General features: G+C 56.6%; 1 protein-coding gene across 1 annotated transcript in view; it reads left to right on the top strand.

The window, feature by feature from the left end:
* LOC111157517 (cytohesin 4) overlaps positions 1–19027 on the top strand; it is a 29759-nt gene extending 10732 nt beyond the window's left edge. The window contains exons 4-13 of the mRNA XM_022518993.1: positions 883–949; positions 2504–2622; positions 3838–3918; positions 5494–5606; positions 7283–7431; positions 13173–13284; positions 14675–14751; positions 15097–15168; positions 15685–15839; positions 17057–19027. Of these exons, the coding sequence (XP_022374701.1) occupies positions 883–949; positions 2504–2622; positions 3838–3918; positions 5494–5606; positions 7283–7431; positions 13173–13284; positions 14675–14751; positions 15097–15168; positions 15685–15839; positions 17057–17129 (1018 nt within the window). The 3' untranslated portion in view covers positions 17130–19027. The remainder of the gene's footprint in view (positions 1–882; positions 950–2503; positions 2623–3837; positions 3919–5493; positions 5607–7282; positions 7432–13172; positions 13285–14674; positions 14752–15096; positions 15169–15684; positions 15840–17056) is intronic.
* The last annotated feature ends 342 nt before the right edge of the window (positions 19028–19369 follow it).

Genomic DNA, 19369 nt, shown 5'->3' with positions numbered 1-19369 from the left:
AGCTCAGGACATGATCCCAGAATCCAGGGATCGAGCCCCAGTTTGGGGCTCCCTGCTCAGTGGGGAGTTTGCATCTCCCTCTCCCTCTGCCCATTCTGCCCCCACCCCCACTGTTCATGCTCTCTCTGAGAGAGAGAGAGAGAGATTGAGAGTGTTGGTCCTATATAATCCCCTAAGGCCTCAGGCAGGGACTCCGACATCTGTGTCCCAGGAAATCCCCACCCTGCCCTCGCCACCCCTTGGTCTCTGATGCCTCTAGTCACCGTTCTAGACCCACGCACAAGTCACACGGACAAGCATGGACACACACAGGCACCCTGTTCCAGCTCCAACAATAGCATCCCATTCACAGAGCACCTACCACTGAGCTATTTTGAACATTTCCCCCTCTCCACAGTGCTGGGAGGCAGGTGATGGTGTCATCCCCATTTTACAGATGAGAAAACTGAGTCCCAGAGAGATAAAGTGATTCAGCTTCTGTGGCTCAGCCAACAAAACAGAGGTGGGATTTGCACCAGGAGTCTGGCTCCAGCCTGTGCCCTCACCTTCAGCCTCCCTGCTGTCCTGCCCCCACTTTGAGCACAGCCCCCGCACCCGCCGCCAACGCTCTCCCTGGAGCAACTCTGGGCTCCCAAGGCCATGGCTCCAGAGCTGGTTAAAATGCTGATGCTGGGCCCATCAGAAGAATCTCCTTTAGCAGCTCTGAAAGGGGCCCAGACCCTGCGTTTCTCTCGCTCTCCCAGGTGACTCCAGGCAGGGTGTGAGAACCCCACTGGAGGCTCTTGGGGAATATAGGCTCTAGTGAGCAAAGCATCCTTGGGGCTTGGAAGGGCGGCCCTGGGGGCCCGGGGTGGTCCCGACTGACATCCTTTGTGTCTACAGCCGGTTGGCCCAGAAAGAGAAGGAGCTATGCATCGGGCGTAAGAAGTTCAACATGGACCCGGTGAAGGTAGGCATTTGTGGGGGGCTCAGGGGGTCACAGGGCCGGGGGAGCTGTACACCAGACACCTTCGCAACGTCCTCTTGTTCCCCTCAACTGACAATTACCCACCGTACAGAGGAGGAAACTGAGGCCCAGCAGAGCTCAGCACCTTGCCCAGCATCCCACGGCCCATCGAGGCTGAAGGGGTCTGTCACCCCACAGCATAGCATGAGGGGGTAGCCATGGCGGAGGATGTGGGGACCGTGCATGAGGTCCGCGGACTTGGACCCTGCTGCTTCCTCCTTTGTGAAACGGGCTTTGGACAGTGGGGCCCTTAGATCTCGGGGCTCAGTTTCTAGAAGTGTCTTCCAGCCTCTCGGTCTGGGGGCACTGGCACGGAGAAACCCAGGGCTCAGGGACCAGCCACGTTCTCGCCCTTTCCCCCCTCCATTCCCCACTCCGCCACCCAACCTCCAAGCAACCTCAGCCCCACCTCTCACCCAGCTAGGTGGCAGAGGGTTCCCTTCCTGCTTGAACAAAGGAGGGAGGAAGCCACAGGCTGACAGGCAGAGGTGGGGTCAGGGCAGCCCAGGCGTCCCTGGAAATTTCCTGCTCACCCTGAGGAGGCTGCCTCTTCCCCATCACAGGGACACAGGCTCACAGTGTCACACACCCGTGCGCCTTCTGCAGCCACAGGAATCTGACCCCAGCCCCGTCCACACGGAACACACACACACACACACACACACACACACACGTACACGCGCACACAAGCGCACTAACTCATCCTCCCACCAGAGCACAGGGAGGGGCCCCCGAGGGAATCCCATGACCCTCTGCCGGTCAGTGAGAGCCTCCCCCAAACCTGCTCCCCCATCTTCCAGCAAATTCTTCTCCAACAGGAACAGGGACATGGAGGAGCCCTCCTGGAAAACCAAAGACGGACCCTTTAAACTCCCCAAATTAGAAGGACAGATTCTGAGTGCTGGGGGATGGGGGAAGAGGTGTGTGTGACATCGTCAGATCAGAAAAAGCAGTTTCATGTAGGAAGGGAAGGAAAGGCACCACAATGGACACTGTCTCCCTCTGAGTGGTGGGACTTGGCAATTTCTTCTTCTTTTGATTTAGCTGGTTTTTTCTAATTTTTATACAATGAACATAAATTACTTGTGAGGAAAAAAATGAAACACTATTTTTAAATAAATGGGTTTTAAGGGGACAAAAGGAAAGTCTGAATCATGGAATCTTAAAAGTTATAAATTCACAGAATCATTGAAGACTATAATCCAAGTGTTCAGACTGAAGGGAACCTGAGGAGCCCATGGCATGAACCTGGTTCATTGCAGGAATGCTATCTCTCTTTGTATGCCTCCAGGGATGGCAGACTCACCACCTGCTAAAGACAGCTTCCCTTAAGGAAGGACAGAACTTCCCAGAACAGTCTGTGCCTACGGCAGAATGCCAGGCCCCAATGCGCCACCACCTGTCTTGCAGTCTGGCCTCAGGCCACCCCCTTCCCTTCCTCCTCTCCCACTGGCGACTGTGTCGGGGCTGATCATGGGTTCTGTGTACCCCCTTTAGGGCATCCAGTATCTCACTGAGCACAAATTGCTGACCCCCAATGTCCAGGACATCGCCCAGTTCCTGTACAAGGGCGAGGGCCTCAACAAGACGGCCATTGGCACCTACCTGGGGGAGAGGTAAGGTGGGGTGTGGACTTAGGGAGATAGGGAATGTGGGTGTGCAGGTGTGCATAGGTGTGTGCGTATGTGGGCAGGTAAACGAGCGAGTGAATTATGTTAGGGAAGTCATGACTCTTGGGCTTGAAAGGGCTAACTGATCACTTCTCTCCAACTTCTGAACCCAAGCCTGGTTTCCTTCCTTCCTTCATTCACTCATTTGTTCAATAAATAGATGTGTTTTAGTATTTACCGTGTGCCAGGCAGTGTCAAATTGCTGGATTTAGCCTAGTGAACAAGACAAACAAAAATCCTGTCCTTAGGGAGATACATTCTTGCACAAAAGACAGATCCCAAAATACGTAAAATATGTTAGAAAATTATAAGTTCTTTGGAATGCAAATAAAGCAGGGAAGGGAGATGAGAACCACTGAGAACCACAGGTCAAGGGCTGTGACGTCAGATACTGTGGATGGCAAGAGTCTTGTGAAGGAAGTGTCTCATGGAGAAATTGATGCTTGACACTTAAAGGGGGTGAGCAGTGAAGACCTCTGGGGGAGGAGCATTCCAGACAAAGGGAAGAGCACGTGTCAAGGTCCTGGGGCAGAAGCATGTTCAAGGAACAGCAGGCTGGTGACATTAGAAGAGACCAAGGGAGAAAAGAAGTAGGAGGTGACAAGGCGGAGCTCCGTGGGAGGGTTCAGGGCAGAGGAGTGGTGAGAAAGGACCCCTCTGGCTGTTGGGGGTGGCAGGTGGGCTATAAGTGACAAGGGGGGTAGCTAGACCAGCAACGCTTCTCCCAGGTTCCCCGGTGAACACGTTCCTTCTCCTAAGAGAGCAGAGGATGCAGATGGCAAAAAGGGCAGAGCTTCCAGTTTTGAGCTAGGAAGAGGGAAGAAATAAGAGTAGGCATGGTTCTCTCTATTTTACAGATGGGGACACTGGGGCTTGGGAAGCCCAGTGGCTTAAGTAGGGTCATCCAGGCAGGAAGTGGCAGAGGAAGGACTTGACCCAGAGCAGGCTGTTCTGAAGCCGGAGCTCCCCTCCCAGGTGAACACCCCATGAGGGTGTGGGGGGAATGATGTGGGCTTAGACAGAGGTGAGCAGAGCAGAAGGTGGCTGGATCTGGAAGGAGGACACGGCTCCCCTCCTCTCCCTCCCCCACCTCAACCCCCTCCGGGAGGTGGGTGCCCACAAGTTCCCAAGTGCGTGTGCCCTCCTTTCTGCCCTCTCCAGGGATCCCTTCAACCTGCAGGTCCTCCAGGCCTTTGTGGACTGCCACGAGTTTGCCAACCTTAACCTCGTGCAGGCCCTCAGGTGAGTTGTCCGGGGAGCGGGGCTCAGACCCTGGGGGTGGCCCAGCCTGGGGGGCGGGGAGGGGGTCCAGGAGCCACACTAATGGCACAAACACAGCCTCACCCTTGGTCTCTGATGCCTCTGATCACCTTCTTGTGCCTCCACGACTCCTCATGCTTGCACATTACATTATTACAGCCGTATTTCAATATCATGATGACTGTTACCGTTACTTCTGCCATCCCCGCTACCTTTGAGATTAGTGTTTCTTTCATTTGTTTTATTAATACAGCATAGTAGGTATTCCCTCTTTCATATATATGAAACTCTGGAGCCAGACTTCCCGGTTCATATCCCAGCTCTGCCACTCACCCCCAGGGCAAGTCTCTGTGCCTCAGTTTCTTTGTCTACAAAATGGGAATAATAATAATACCCATTAGGGGTGACTGGGTGGCGCCATTGGTTGGGCATCCAACTCTTGGTGTCAACTCAGGTCATGATCTCAGGGTCCTGGGATGGAGCCCCACGTCAGGTTCAGTGCTCAGAAGGAAACTGGCTTGAGATTTTTTTCCCTCCCTTTTTCTGTCCCACCACCCACTCGCTCCCTCTGTCAAATAAACAAATAAATCTTTAGAAAAATGATAATAATGGGGCATCTAGGAGGCTCAGTCCATTAAGGCTCTGTCTTCGGCTAAGGTCATGATCCCAGCGTCCTGGAATCAGGACCCATGTCCGGCTCCCGGCGCAGCAGGGAGTCTGCTTCTCCCTCTGCCTCTGCCCACCCCCTCCTGCTTGTGCTCTCTCTCGCTCTCTTTCTTGCTCTCTCTCAAATTAACTCATTATTTAATTAGTTATTTAAAAATAAATAAATATAATAATAACAGTACCAAATTCATAGGGCTGTAACAACTAAACAGAAAGTACTTAGAATTGGCTTAGTAAGTCTTGCTGCTATGGGTAATGCTGGGAATGCTGGGAAAATCAGCTCCTGAATGGGGGGATTTGATCTGGACTTTGAAGGATGATGAGGAGTTTGCGAGGCAGAAAAGGAAGAAGCCACTAACATCCAAGCAATGTGGCCTTCCCTTCGATTCCCATGCTCTTTAAGGGGGAGGGGTAGGTGGTTGGGAGTCTCAATATTCATTCCTTCCTTCTTTTATTCATTACTGAGCAGTCCCTGGGCACTCAGGCCAAGGTGAGGCCCAGGGGGAGGTGTGAGAGGAGCTACACAGACAACCCTTGACCTTGGGGAACTAACTTTGAAGCTCTGGAAGGACTTAGGTTCAAAGAACAGGAAAACCTAGCCAAGAGAATGCACCTACCCAGGGGTCTCCTGTCCAATCCCAGGGCAGACAGAGCACCCCACCCCGGGCTGAGGCGGAGGAGGCCACAAAGGGTTCTGAGACCAGAGGAGCAGAGAGGAGCACAAATTTTGCTCCTGTACTTTGAGAGAAAAGCCACCTCCCCCTGAGCCTAAAGGACGGAGGCAGACACTCCCATTTACAGGATAAAGACTTAGGCAAGACAGGCAGAGCAGCTTCTCTGGGGTCCCCAGCCACCCCCACCCACCCACCCACAGCCCCATTCCTCCCCCAGACAGTTCCTGTGGAGCTTCCGGCTACCAGGCGAGGCCCAGAAGATCGACAGGATGATGGAGACGTTTGCCACCCGATACTGTCTCTGCAACCCAGGCGTCTTCCAGTCCACAGGTGCCTGTGTGAGAGGGGACCTGGGGCTGTGGGAACCCTCCATGACCGCAGGCGCATGGCCACCCCACCCCCTGAGCTCCCCCCTGCCCCAAGCATCGGGGCCCTGGGAGCCCAGACTTCTTCGCTGAGTGCCAACTCTGGGCCAGGCCCTCTGCTGGGCGCTTGTCATTCGGAGCTGCCTCGGGGCCCAGTCCTTGGGAGAGGACACAGGAAATAATGCACAGTTCCCCTGGCTGAGGGCAGCAATGGCAGAGTCAGCCTATCCAGGAGGGCTTCCCAGAGGCAATGAGGTCTGAAAAGGGCTTTAAAGGATGAGTAAGAGTTCTCCAGGAGGTCAAGGTGGAGAAAGGACTTTTCAGGCAGGAGTTTTCATCAGAGCAAAGGCCGGTGGCAAGAAACACGCTGGGCAGGAGGCCGGGGGCACGGGGGTCTAGAAAGATCTCAGCAAAGATCAGTACTGCAGCCTACCATCCCGCCCCTAGCAGGGCAGACAAGAAGTCTCCACGGCAGGCTTGTCCTGGCTTCTTCTCTGTACCTGAAGTTCCCCCAACAACAACAACACGTTCCATTTCTTGAGCCTTACCTGGGCAACATCAGGTGATCCTGGCGTCCGCTCTCTGAGGTCAGCAGTGTTCTCCTCTCTGCATCAAATACAGATACAGTCTGTCCTCTGTCACCTCCACTAGTCTAAATATCTCATGAGGCGGGGGGGCATGTCAGATTTATTCACCAGCAAATCCCCCATCCACAGCACTGGTGGGTACACACTACATACTTGCAGAAAGGATGGAATTTTAAAGCCCCAGACTTGAATCTAATAGTCTAACCGCTTCATTTTGTGACGGTGCATGTAACTGGCCCCCCCTTGTGCCTCAGTTTCCTGCTCTGTGCAGTGGGGTTAGTAAGTGTACTTGCCTCACAGGGCTGTCATGGGGACGGGCGGCCACTAGGTGGTTCTGCTGGGTGCGGCTGTTTTCAGAGGTGAAATCCTCAGTGTTCCAGAGCATGAAGACACTTTGGTTTAAAACTCCCAATGTCACAGATGTGGAAGCGGAGGAGGTCAGGCACATCCCTAAGGTCCACCAGGATGCTGGGGACGCAGCTGGACTGCCCTGGCTCAGGACCTGGGGCTTCAAAACGCCCCAGAGGAGCAAACACCTCCCTCCCAAATGCTTAGCCCCTGAAAGTCTGAAGAATGGAACAGCAGCTAGGGCCCCAGGAGCCCCGCAGTGCCAGCAAGTCGGCCAAGCAGCACATGACTAAGCCTTGAACAGTGTAGCCAACAATAAGTGTTCTCCGAGTTCTGAGGAGGCAGAGAACAGAGTGGGCAGGGGGCTGGAAGGGCTCGGGGAGAGGCTGGAGCTGGAGCTGAAAGGGGAGGGTTGAAATGGGTAGCAAAGGGAAGGGGAGGGCATGCCCAGCAGGGCCTCCACCCTCCCACCCTGCAGGAGCCCAGGTGCAGGGGTGGGAAAGTGTGGGAGGGACTCAGCCGCTGAAGTTTGTTTGGAGCAGGGAGGCCCACAAAAGTGGGGAGGAAGCCGGGCCTCGAATGCCAAGCTAGGACAGCATGGGCCTTGGGGCGTTGAGACGGGTGATGCTTGGCCCCTCGAAGTGGTCAGGGCAGAGGAGGGGAGAGTGATCGGGGCCAGGACTGTGACCACTGTCCCATCTCGCAGATACCTGCTATGTCCTGTCCTTCTCCATCATCATGCTCAACACCAGCCTCCACAACCCCAATGTCCGGGACAGGCCACCCTTCGAGCGCTTCGTGTCCATGAACCGTGGCATCAATGACGGTGGTGACTTGCCTGAGGAGCAGCTGCGGGTAAGAGGGGCATGGCCCACCCCACCTGGTCCCCAGGAACCCAAGAAGGGCCCACCCTTGGATGGATAGCCCAAGAGGGGGCTCCTCTGAGATGGACCCCCCAGCTTGGCATCTGTCTTGAGATGGGCCACCACGAAAGGGGTCAGTCCTGAGATGGGCACGTCCAAGGGGCCCCCATCTTAAGGAGGATGTCTGCTGTAGACCACCTAGGAGGTCCTCCCAGACTCCATCCTTTGGGGGACCCTGGGCACCCATCATTCATTCGCACCTTCTAGAAAGGGTGCTTCACACAACGTAGCTATATTGCTTAGAATCCCAGATTCTTAGACTCTCAGCATGTCAGAGCTGAAAATTCTCAGTCTCTGCTCAAAGCCTTCCCTCCTCCAGAGAGGGGGAAACTGAGGCCTTCCATAAGGCAGCTTGCAAGCCAAGCAGAATGCGGGCCTCCTGTCTCTTCCTCAAACAGAACCCACCCCAGCCACACTGCACCAGGCCCTGTGCCCAGCACGGGGCACCCAGGGATGAATCAGCCACAGACCAAGCCTAGGCCAAGTTCAGGGTCTGGTGGGAAGATGATGCATATATGAATTATAGCCCTGTGAATTATTATTCATGCTTTACTAGCTACAGGAACATAGAGACACAGAGGACACTACTGTCCCTCTCCTGGGGGCAGAGGAAGGGGGTCATCCTAGAAGACTTCACAGAGGAGGTGACTTTTGAACTGGGCCTTGAAGGTTGAATGGGAGTTTTCACAGAGGAAAACAGAGAAAGAACAGTCCAGAAAGGGGAAACTGCCAGAACCCAGGCCTCACCTGGCTAGGAATGGGAGAAGGGTCCAGAGGGGCTGGCTGGGGTTGTGGGTATGAATGCACAGGGACAGGTGGCAAGGTGGGGCCGGAGCCCCTCGGAAGGAGGCTTCGAGTGGCAGCCTCAGGGGTTTGCCAGGGAACTATGGGCAACATGGTGCTGGGAACAACGATGCCGTAAACACAGAAGTGAGCTTCAGAGCCTGCTGCAGCAAAAATGAACTGACAGCTAATTTCCAGAACCAAGGATGCCCCAGAGCTTAATAAAGTTCCTGTCGCCTCCCGGTGACAGCCTGGCAGGAGGGGAGGAGAAGGTGCGACTCCCCCCTCCCAGCTTAGCACCCTGCCAAGTCTGGGGCGAAGCCTGGGTCTGGAAGGACTCGGTGCCCCTCCCTGTTTGAGAACTACCATGCCCTTAGCCCACCACTGTCCTCGGTCCTCAAAGGGGAAAGTTTATCAGGAGGGCAAGGGTAGGGGGGACCCCAACCAGGATGAGGCCTTGAGAGCTGGTTTGAGCTCAAGTCAAATCCCGTCCCCCCCCCCCCCCCCCCCCCCCGCCCGCCCGCCACCGTTTGCTGGTCTGTGACCTTGGGGAATGACTCACCACCAACCCCCTCCAAGCCACTATTCTTTCAACCAGGATAATGACGCCTGCGTCACCCAGCTACTGGGAGTAGCAATTTGTAAAGATGTAAAGGCCAGAGCCCCTGCCAGGTACAGAGCATAGGTTCTAAATGATGGCTTAGGTCACGATGAAGAAGAATTAATAATAACTTTAAAACCCCAGCACTTAGTAAAATGCCCGAAATCTCAAAGGCATTTGGGAATCGACAAGTCATCTCATTGTGGTACCAGTGGCAGGAGGCTGGGCACACCTGGTCTGGCAGATAATGAGTTAATGACATGCAAGCATTATTGCCTCAGCCCCCCAACCGCCCCCCCTAGAGCCTTCTTGAGCACCTCCTTCAGCATTTTTCCCAATTCAAGCCTTTTGTTAATAACAATGCGCTACATTTGTACAGAGCTTGTAACTTTCTCCGCCTAGGGCTTAAGGATCTAGTACCTCAATTTAGCTTCACACTCTGCCTGGGAGGTCTGGAAGGGTTTATTAACCTCCTGGGCAGCCAAGAGGCGAGCACAGAGGGGAGGGGGGAGGAAGAGAGCGTTGGAGTCACAGCCTCATCCAGGTCCCTGCTCCCCCACTCTCTGGTTGTGCGACATTTGGTAAGTGGCTTGACCTCTCTGAGCTCCCAGCTCGTGGGATTTGTGTAGAAATGTAAGGTATTTAGCCCAAGTGCCTGAGTCGTTCCAGTTGCTAATGAATCCAGAGGCTTCCCTGGATTAAAAAAGGGAAACCACACAAGGGAATCCACACAAAGGGAGCCACGCAAAGGGAACCACAAAAGCCCGGTCCTCCCTGTTCAAGGGTTTTTACTGCAAAATTCCGGGGCGGGGGGGGGGGGGAACCTGGGTGCGGTGTGGTTCGGGGGCATTTGCCTGCCTTCTCTCTGGGTCTCATCTTCCCTACGTGTAAAAGCAAGAACTCACCTTTAATCACCGTCAAATAGTCAAAGTCTGCCACTTTGTGGAAGGAGTACCCCATCATGGTCCAGGAGTTTGGGCCCTGCTGAAGACACAGAATGCTTTTAAGCTGGGCCAGGCTTCAGAGGGGTGCACTATGGGAGGCGGGGGACAGGCGACAGGGGCACGTCTTGCCCTGGCTATCCTGATAGGGTTGAAGCAGAATGCCTGAGAGACTCAGGGTGTGGACTCAGAGGATAGGAGATCACATGCCAGCTCTGCCTTTTATGGCTATGTGACTATGTAAGCCTCAGTTTTTTCGTCTGCAAAGTGGGCAGATGGTGGTGCCCTCAGGTGGCTCTCCTGAGAAGCAGGGTTAATACACTTCAAGCTCCTGGCCCTCGGCAGGTACCCAAGAAATGCCAAGAAGGGGGCCACTCCCCTGAGAGAGCTGTCCAGGGAGGGAGCTTAAGTGGGAGAGGGGGAGAAGGAGAGAGGCCAAGAAGGAGGGTTCTCCAACTTCTGGTGTTATAGGTGGAGAAACTGAGGCTCAGGCTGGGGAACAATCTCCCAGTTCAGGGCATCTTCTGCTGTGGGCAGCCCTGGACCTCCTGGGTCCTTGTCCAAACATCTCCATCTCCTTTAGAACTGACCATATACCAGGCCTAGTTCTGGTCCCTCTATGTTCTCATTAACTTCTCCTGACACCCTTAAGCAGTGAGCACCCTTCCCAGTTTACAGCAAAGAAAACCGACCTCCAAGAGTGGTAGCTGGCCGGGGGTCTCATAGTTTGTGAGGACATCAGATTCGAACCCATGTCTGTCTGACTCCAGGGCCCTTCCTTCTGCAGAAACCAGAAGGCAGGATTTGGGGATGAAGGACTTGGCTGTGCTACCCAGCTACCAGTTGCTTCCTGGCTAAAGGAATCTCAGTTCATGTAATGCAAAAGATCGGGGATCGATTTGGCTTCAGATCTGTCAGCTTCAGGCTCGGCTGGATCCAGGTGCTCAGTGAGGTCAGGACTCAGTCTGGTCTCTCCATCTCTCAGCAGCCTTCTCCTCTATGTTAGCTTCCCTCCTAAACAGCTTCTCTTCAATTTGCGGCAGAGTTGGCAGAGATGGCCCAGGCAGCTTCAGTGTTCCTTCTGGCTTAGCAGTTAAAACTAAAGTCCCAGAATTAAGGGTTATTGACTGGCTTGGGTCACATGTCCTCCCTAAAAACCAGTCACTGTGGCCAGATCGGAGTCAGTCCCTCCTTCCTGGAGCCTGGGGCGGGAGAAGGGTATCAACCCCCGCTCAGCAACCTGGACAGAGTGTGTCTGGGCAGGGGAGGCCCCAGAGGAAAGCCAGGGGGCAGAGAGAGAAGAGACAAGACCAGCAGAGCCTCTGGAAGGTGGCAGTTGTCTTTCGAATCAGGTCTATCCAGCCAGGTCTGGTGGCCGCCCCCGCCTCCGCGCAGGGGTGTTTACTTATGGGGGAGGGCTGGTGTTTACAAGGTGCTTCAAGAGTAGATTAACCGAGCGTTTCCTCTGCGGAGGCAGAATGTGCAAGCTGACAGGCCACCCGCAGAGGCTGCCAGGGGCCCCTTGTGGGTATCACACAAGGAGGATGAGGCCCCTCTGTCTGGCCCCCTGCTTGGTCCTGGGCCTCCCAAATGTTTGTCTGTGCTGACAGCTTTGCTGAAAAGGCCTTTTCTGCCACTGGCCTTTGTTCGATCAGCCAGCACCGCTCAAATTCCCAGGGCTGGGCCTGGGCAGGAGGGGCGACAGGGCTGCCCAGCTGCTCCAGGGGTACGGAGGTCGGTTCCAAAAAAGGGCAGATGGTCCCTGCTTCTCCCTACACCCACCAGCACAGCCAGGCTGAGCCAAGGACTCTGGGGACAGTCCAAAGCCACCTCCATCAAGCCTAGGAAAAGCTGTTTCTGGCAGGATTATAACCCCAGAACTATCAGGTCAGCAAAGAGCTTTTAAAAACCAGAAAACACCATTTCTAAGACTTTGGGGGAATCAGACAGTACTTATGAAATTTTTCATTTAAAATCTCAAGGAAACCATCAGAACAGCAGCATACACAAAGGCAACAGAAGGAAGTGATTTAATTATCTTCGAGATGGAGCTCCAGCTCTGTGTCTGGTTTTTTTTGTTTGTTTGTTTGTTTGTTTGTTTGTTTAAGATTTTATTTATTTATTTGACAGACGGAGATCACAAGTAGGCAGAGAGGCAGGCAGAGAGAGAGGAGGAAGCAGGCTCCCTGCCGAGCAGAGAGCCCGATGCGGGGCTCGATCCCAGGACCCCGGGATCATGACCTGAGCCGAAGGCAGAGGCTTTAACCCACTGAGCCACCCAGGCGCCCCTGTGTCTGGTTTTAATAAGCAGAAACAGTCAAGAATGTTTTTCCAAACACTTAGAAATAAGGGCAGGTTGATCATAGAACACAAGTTCAAAACACACTGAGAAGATCCACTGCAGACATCCACAACTCCCCCACAGGGAGGTCTCAGCCCTGGCTTGCATACCTCCAGTGACGAGGAACTCATTACTGTACCAGGTTGCTCCATCCATATTCCAGCAGCTCTAGCTGCTGGAAGGTGTACCTTGGTTAGAGGGACACAGAGGAGCAACCAAAGGGTTGGAGTTTGACTGCCCCCTGGAGAACTGAAATCTGTTTTCGGGGAACTCCCACCAGGTCCCTGCCCTTAAGAGCCAAGTTGGGCATCCCACCTTAAGTGTGTCCTTGGTCCGAGCCTCCCGACAGGGGCAGTCAAACTCCAACCCTTTGGTTGCTCCTCTGTGTCCCTCTAACCAAGGTACACCTGGAAGTCTCCGCTATAGCAGCTAAGCAAAAAGGGGGCCCTCTCCCCTCGTGGATGTTACCTAAGGAGGCCCTGCCCCTGGCTGCTGTCCCCTCAGTCGTATGCGAGTATGTCTGAGCACTTATATGTGTGCGCACACAGGTGAACATGTGGGGGTCTACAGGTCCCAGCTGAGTGTCCTTGTCTGCAATGGGGGCCAGGGTGGGGATGCTGGGGGAGTGGGGGGAGGGGACCATTAACCGCCTGGTTGGTAAAGAATGGCCAAGTGGCTTGAGGCCAGGCCCTGGGGAAGTCCTGGGGGTTGTGACACCCAGGTGTGCCCTGGCGGAGCACCCCACCCAGCGGGGGAGACCCGGCCCAGCAAGCAGACAGGCACGGGCAAGGCGGCTGGGCCCGATCTCTCTGAGGAGCAGCCTCCACGCGTGCTGCTCTGGCCCCAGAGCCCTGGGCGGGGGGACCTGGCGGGCAGTGGCGTTTGGGGGCCCCAGCCACCTGGGGGAAGCGGGGAGCGTTTCCAGGCCACAGGGACCCGGCACGGTCCAGGCTCTGGACTGGGGTGGACATCACAGCCTGCTCTTTGCCTCCCTTCTCTGGGGACAGAACCTCTTCGACAGCATCAAGAGCGAACCCTTCTCCATCCCTGAGGACGACGGCAACGACCTCACTCATACCTTCTTCAACCCCGACCGCGAGGGCTGGCTGCTCAAACTGGGTGAGGCGCACACCCGGGCACGCTAGGGCACACTCGGGCACGTGGCAGGCACACTCAGGCACACACCAGACACATGCACACATTGACATGAAGCCTCGGAGGTATAGTCAGGGAACCCAGCCCTCCAGCCATCCACCTGCCCCATCCCTCCATCTGTCGGTCCTGGGACAGTGGGGGCGGGGGAGGACGAGCAGGAAGAGGAGGCGAGAGGCCAACAGACCCCTAGACACTTCAACTACACGCCTGTCTCTCTTCCTGGAGGGCTTCTGAGGAAGCCACACCCAGAGAGGTTAGGGGACCTGTCTGAGGCCACACAGCCAACAAGTGGGTGCACAGAGGGTTGGGTGTCCCTGAAGGATGGGGGAGGAAGTGGGACAGGATGTGGCTCGGGGGAGCTTCCCTTCAGCATGACGAGGAGGCTGGGAGGACCTCCAGCCCGCAGAGAGGAGCCACAGGTGAGGGTTGGGGGCCGGCTGTAGCCCAGACAGGCTGTTAAACCTGGCAGGGCCCAGCCCCTGGCCCCGGGCACACTCCCGGACGCGTCCCCAGCAGAGACAGCCCAGCCAGGGACAGTGGCGTTTGGAGGCAGGTAAGGACAGACACCTCATGTTGGAGCAGAGACCTGGGCTGGGGGGTGCCTGCCCAAGCCCTTCATGTCCCCATACCCAAATTCCAGCCCTTCTGCAGACCACAGGGAATCTCTCCTGCCCAGCAGACCCCTCCCAGCCCTAGGGAGACTCAGTCACAGATCCCAGCTCCTCCACGCATGTGCCGGTGGTCAGGTTCCTCAGTCTCGGTTTCCACCACTGTGAAATGGGGGTCACAGTCACTAAGAGGGTTCAATGTGTGGCAAAATGGCCAAGCACTTGGGCTCTGGAGCTAGGACACCGGGCTTGAATCTGAGCTCTGCTGCAGGACTTTGAGCCCACGACTGAGCCTCCCTGTGCCTTGGCCTCTTCATCTGTAAAATGGCTTAATTACAGGTCCTCCCGATAGGTGGTTCTAGGGATTAATAAGCAAATATTTTCTAAAAACATCTAGGACATTGTCTGGCAAGCGAAAGATGAAATGCTTAGCCCGGTGCCAGTCAGGGAGTAGGCCAAGGGATGAACTGAGGGCGAAGGGTGACCGCTGGTCCTGGGGCCTGATCATGGAGGAGCCTTGAATGCCAAGTCAAGTGGCCAGGGCTAGCCTGGAGTGATGAGTGCCACTAGGGTATTTGAGAAACAAAGCGATGGGTCTGGGGGAACGTGTGGTGAGCTGGGGTTTGGGAGGTTTGAGGGGACGGGACAGAGGAAAGCTCTCCAGGCCCCGCTCCCATGGAAGGACATATCCGTGGAAGAGAACAGGGAGAGGAAGTCCAGCTGACTGTGCCATTGCCTTCTTGCAGGAGGCCGCGTGAAGACATGGAAACGGCGATGGTTCATCCTGACAGACAACTGTCTCTACTACTTCGAGTTCACCACGGTGAGCGGGGGTCTCCTGAGCCTGCCCCTGCCCCTCCTCCCAAACTCCCACTAAGCGGTCCTCTCACAGAGCTTGGGGCCCCTTTGAGATCATTCACCCCTCTCTGCACGCATTTCACAGAGGGCGAAACTGAGCCAAGGCCAGACCAAGCTTACAGTCCAGCCTCCTAACTCCCAGCCCAGGCTTTCCATGCGTTGCTCCCCCGACCCCCACCCCAGGGCTGGACAGAATCTGGGAAGATGAGTGCGTTCCTCTATGAGTTTGCGGAGCCTCACAAGTTCACTCCCTGCCCTGGGTGTCAAGGCTGCATTTGCTGATCCTGGCCTTCCCCCGCCCCTCCTGTAGGATAAGGAGCCCCGGGGAATCATACCTCTTGAGAACCTCTCCGTGCAGAAGGTGGACGACCCCAAGAAGCCAGTAGGTGGCGCAGCGGGGTCCTGAGAGCCCCAGGCGCTGGGGAAATTTCTGAACCCCAGGTGGGAGGAGAGGGCGGCTGGCCTGGGCCCTCCAGGAAGCCCTCAGTGGGGTTTGGGGTTGCCTCAGGTTCCCTCCTGAGGCCGTGGATCCTGGGGGCAGGTCAATGGCATCAAAAAGGCATGGTTTCATTGTCTCTCGGAGCCCGCTTCTGACACTAGCTGATGACCTCGAGTAAGTCTCTGCTCCTTCCTGAGCCTCAGTTTCCCGGGCACTGAGCTGGGGGTTTTAGGGGAAATGGTGGACTTAGGTCGAGCCTGGCACATAGTAAGTTCTCAACGTGAGAAGGAGCAGCTCTGGCCCCCTGGCCTGGCACGGGAAGCCAGCCCCGGGTGGCGTGTATCCCGCTGTCTGTCCAAGCCCCAAGTGGCTGGTCCTCTCTGAACGCCCCAGAAAGCCTGGCCCAAACGCCCTCTCCTCCCAGCCCTCCCTGGCCCTCACCCAGCCACCTCCCCGCAGTTCTGCCTGGAGCTGTACAACCCCAGCTGCCGGGGCCAGAAGATCAAGGCTTGTAAGACGGACGGCGAGGGCAAGGTGGTAGAGGGCAAGCACGAGTCATATCGAATCTCGGCCTCCAGCGCAGAGGAGCGTGACCAATGGATCGAGGCCATCCGGTAAAGGGCTGTCTGGGCCTCCTGTCCCTTCCGGAGGCCCCTGCTTCTCTCTGGGCTTTGTCTCCTTGTCTGTAAAAGGGCCTAATCCGGAATCTCCCTCCTGTCTCTGGCATACAAGATCTTCCGCCCAGATTCCGCAGCCAGGCCCTGGGGCCACAGGGGAGGGAGGTCATGGAATAGGGGGACAATCCCGCAAGACGTTGCACGAAAATCTCTTTGCCGGGTGCCTGGCACGTGGTCAGTGCTCTTGAATGGTTCTCTCGTTAGCACCAGGATCCAGAGGGAGCCTGGAAAGACCTGGTGGAGACGGAGGGAAGGGCTCTGTAGGGGAAAGGACCAGTGCTGGTGAAGACAGAGGGCAGGTCAATGAGTGGCCTCCTGGACAGCAGCCCAGAGTCCTGGGGGTGCTGGTGCCAGGCAGTATGGGGGATGGGGCACGTGGCTCTGCGGGGACCGGGCAGTGGGAGACCAGGCTGCGTGGAATAGCAAGACCTTGGTTGCCATGGCAACTGGTGTGGGTTTCTCCTGGGGGCACCGGAAACAGAGAAGGGGTGTGGCCAGGTGAAGAAGGCATGGAGTAGGGGCTGATTTCGAGGTTCCAAGATGGACAGTGGAGGGACAGGTGGAAGGGAGGCAGGTGAGAGGCAGGAGCTAATGGGGAGACATGGGAGACGGTGGGTCCCATCAGCCAGAGGAAGACACCAGAGTGGTCGCTGGGCTGGGGGCTGCGTCCCAGAGACTTGTGGGGTCTATGCCCTCGAGCCATGCTGTAGTCCTGTGAAACAGCCCAGCAGGACCCACTTGGACCTCCATTTCACAGATGAGGCCCTGAACACCTCCCCCAGTCCCCTCAGGGGAGGGACCTGCTCTGCCACACAGCCAGTGCGGGGGGTGGGGGGCAACAGGTCTGCTGGCCCCACTTGGGCTCCTTCCACCTCCTCTGGGAGTCTGAAAAGGGGTCCAAAGAACTTGGGGGGGGGGCAGAATTCCTGAGGCTGTCCACTGTCAGCCTGACCCTCTCCCGCCTTGCCCGTGGGACTCCGGGCAGGGCTGACTCACTAGGGCCTGGTCCTTGGTGGGGCCATCGGGCCCTTCTCCCGCAGCAGGGCAGGCCATCCTGTCCTTGGGAGACCCACCCCCTGCTACGAGCCTGGGGAGCTGAGAGCATGCTGGCAGCCAGCTCAGCCCTGCCATCCTCTCACCTGCTCTCATTTCAGAGCCAGCATCACCCGAGTCCCCTTCTATGACCTGGTCTCTGCTCGGAAGAAGAAGATTGCCAGCAAGCACTGAGTGACCCAGGAGGTGGTGCAGGGGGGCAGGCGTCGCGGTAACCCCGTGACCTGTGGTTCCTGGAGACATACGTCCCTCCACAGGGCACCCTTTCCTGGCCCACAGACTTCACCCCCGCCCCCATGACTTTGACCTACCAGGAGCAGGGTAGGGGGCAAGGCTCAGGAGGATGGGTGGGAAACCCCAAAAGGCCCCCACCCCCTGCCCCACGTCACTGCAGCAAGGAGTGAGGATAGCAGCTAACGAGGCACCTGCCCCAGAACCCAGCACCCTGTCCTCCCTTTGGGCCTCAATTTCCTCTTCTGTGAAACATCTCCTGTACTCTGAAATGCTGTCGGCCCTCGGGGGAGGAGGAGCCGTGGGGGTCCTGAGGGCTTCCTGCCCTTGGCCATGGCAATGCCTCCTTCTGCTCAAGGGGGTTCTCAGCCAGCCCCTCCCCTGTCTTCAACTGGGGCTTGGCCGTCCCTGCCTGAGGGACACACACAGAGCTCAGACCCACAGACAGACAGGACCGCCGGGAGTTGCCAGGAGCACTGGACCAGGAGCATTGGACCCAGCACCCGCAGTCTCCGTCCCAGCTCTGTCTCCAGCTTGCCATGTGTCCTCTGCCAAGTCACAGTCCTCTGGTTCTCGAGACACTGGGGGTTTGGATAGAAACTTCTCAGCCCCTTCTGTGTCTGTACCCCCCCCACCCCAGTGATGGTAACAGCCATGGGGCAGGTCCCGGCAGTGCCCCAGCTGCCACCTCCCTCCTCAGGGACCACTTCCTTCAGGTAGACGGACAAGATTGTAGTGGATCCGCCCAAGGATCTGGCTGGACATGGCTGTTCTTGTTGCTTGAGTTGGAGGGACTCTGACCGAAGGCTGCTGGGAAGCCAAGAGCAGAGGGGACTCCAATCGCAAAGATGTCCATTTTGGAGGAGGGACAAGTGGGACTCCTCAAGAAAATGGCAGAGAGCACTCCAGACAGATGTCTTCAAACAGGGCTGGTGATACAGCCAAGAAGCTAAGAAGAGAGAGCTTTGTGAACTGTGGTTACCAGGAGGGCTGCCTGGAGGCAGCGCCCACGCCGCTGAGGGACATAGAAGCTTGGGGCAGAGTCCCAGCCCTGAGCAGGGATCCTGTGAGGGGCTGCCCCAGCGGGGTCCTGGCATCTGAGACCCACGGTAGCGCCACCAAGAGTGGAGCTGACTTCCCCGCACATAGGCAGGCAGCTCCGCCTCCAGGGAGGCCCAGTCTGAAGGAGGATTCCGTGAACGGGCTCCTTCTCAGAAGCTCTTCTCACCCCCTCGCACTGGCCCCAGGGGAGTCTCGGGAGGGAAGTTCCCTGGCAGGAAAGCAGGAGATGCCATTGCCTCTGCCCCACCACCAGCCTAAGTGGGTGAGCCAGAGCAAGGCACATTCCCCAGGGGAGGGAAGACAGTCTCTCCTCCCCTCCGCCCCCACTGGCACGCGCAACCTTTCGTGGAGTCAGGAGAGAGGAGCTGTCTTGTGAGTAGTGAGATCCCCATCTCTGGAGGTGTGCGAGTGCCTGGTAATGACACGGTGCTGAAGAGGGTCTGAGTTGGGCATCTGCAGGGGGCCTTGGCGGACATCTGAGGATTTCCACAGACCCCATGGCAGCCTGGGAACTGGATAGTAATGCTGCCACCTCCTTTTACCCCTGAAGGGGCAGTGAGAGGTCAGGGAAGGAGGACTGGGCTGTGAGGAGCATGGGCTCCAAGGTCCTCTCCTGCCACTGGCACGCGCTGGCTGTGTGGCCTCTGCCACCCCTTTCCCTCTCTGGTCTTCACCTGCCTCTGTCATCATTGAGAGGGCAGAAGCCGTGATTTCCCAGGCTTGCGTGGCTGTCCTGGGACTCATTCTGAAGACAGAATAAAGCTCATGATCCATCTGGGGAGGGGGTCCGTCCTCTCTGTGACCACACCTGCCGTCCTTGATGCCCCTCGTTCCTTTCCCAGCTGAAGGCAGGAGGGCCAGACAGGGAAAAGTCAGCCCTCAGAGGGCCCTAGACCCTCATCCTCAGGGCAGCACGGCTGCCACCCAGACAGATGTCCCCAGAGGCTGGATTTGTGACAGAGGTCCCCTCAGAGCAGAGCAGGGGTGCAGGGGCCCTGCCAAGGCCAGGAAAAGGCAAAAGAACTTCCCAACAGGCAGTGCTGGCCAAAGAGAGTGAGCGATGGCATCGGGAAGCAGATGTCCAGCCTGCCTCAGCACAGGGTGACACCAGCAGTCACTGC

This window comes from Enhydra lutris, unplaced genomic scaffold (genome assembly GCF_002288905.1).
Source record: "Enhydra lutris kenyoni isolate GAN:26980312 unplaced genomic scaffold, ASM228890v2 scaffoldscaffold55, whole genome shotgun sequence".
Lineage (NCBI taxonomy): Eukaryota > Metazoa > Chordata > Mammalia > Carnivora > Mustelidae > Enhydra > Enhydra lutris.
This window is presented reverse-complemented; position numbering and strand designations above follow the sequence as displayed.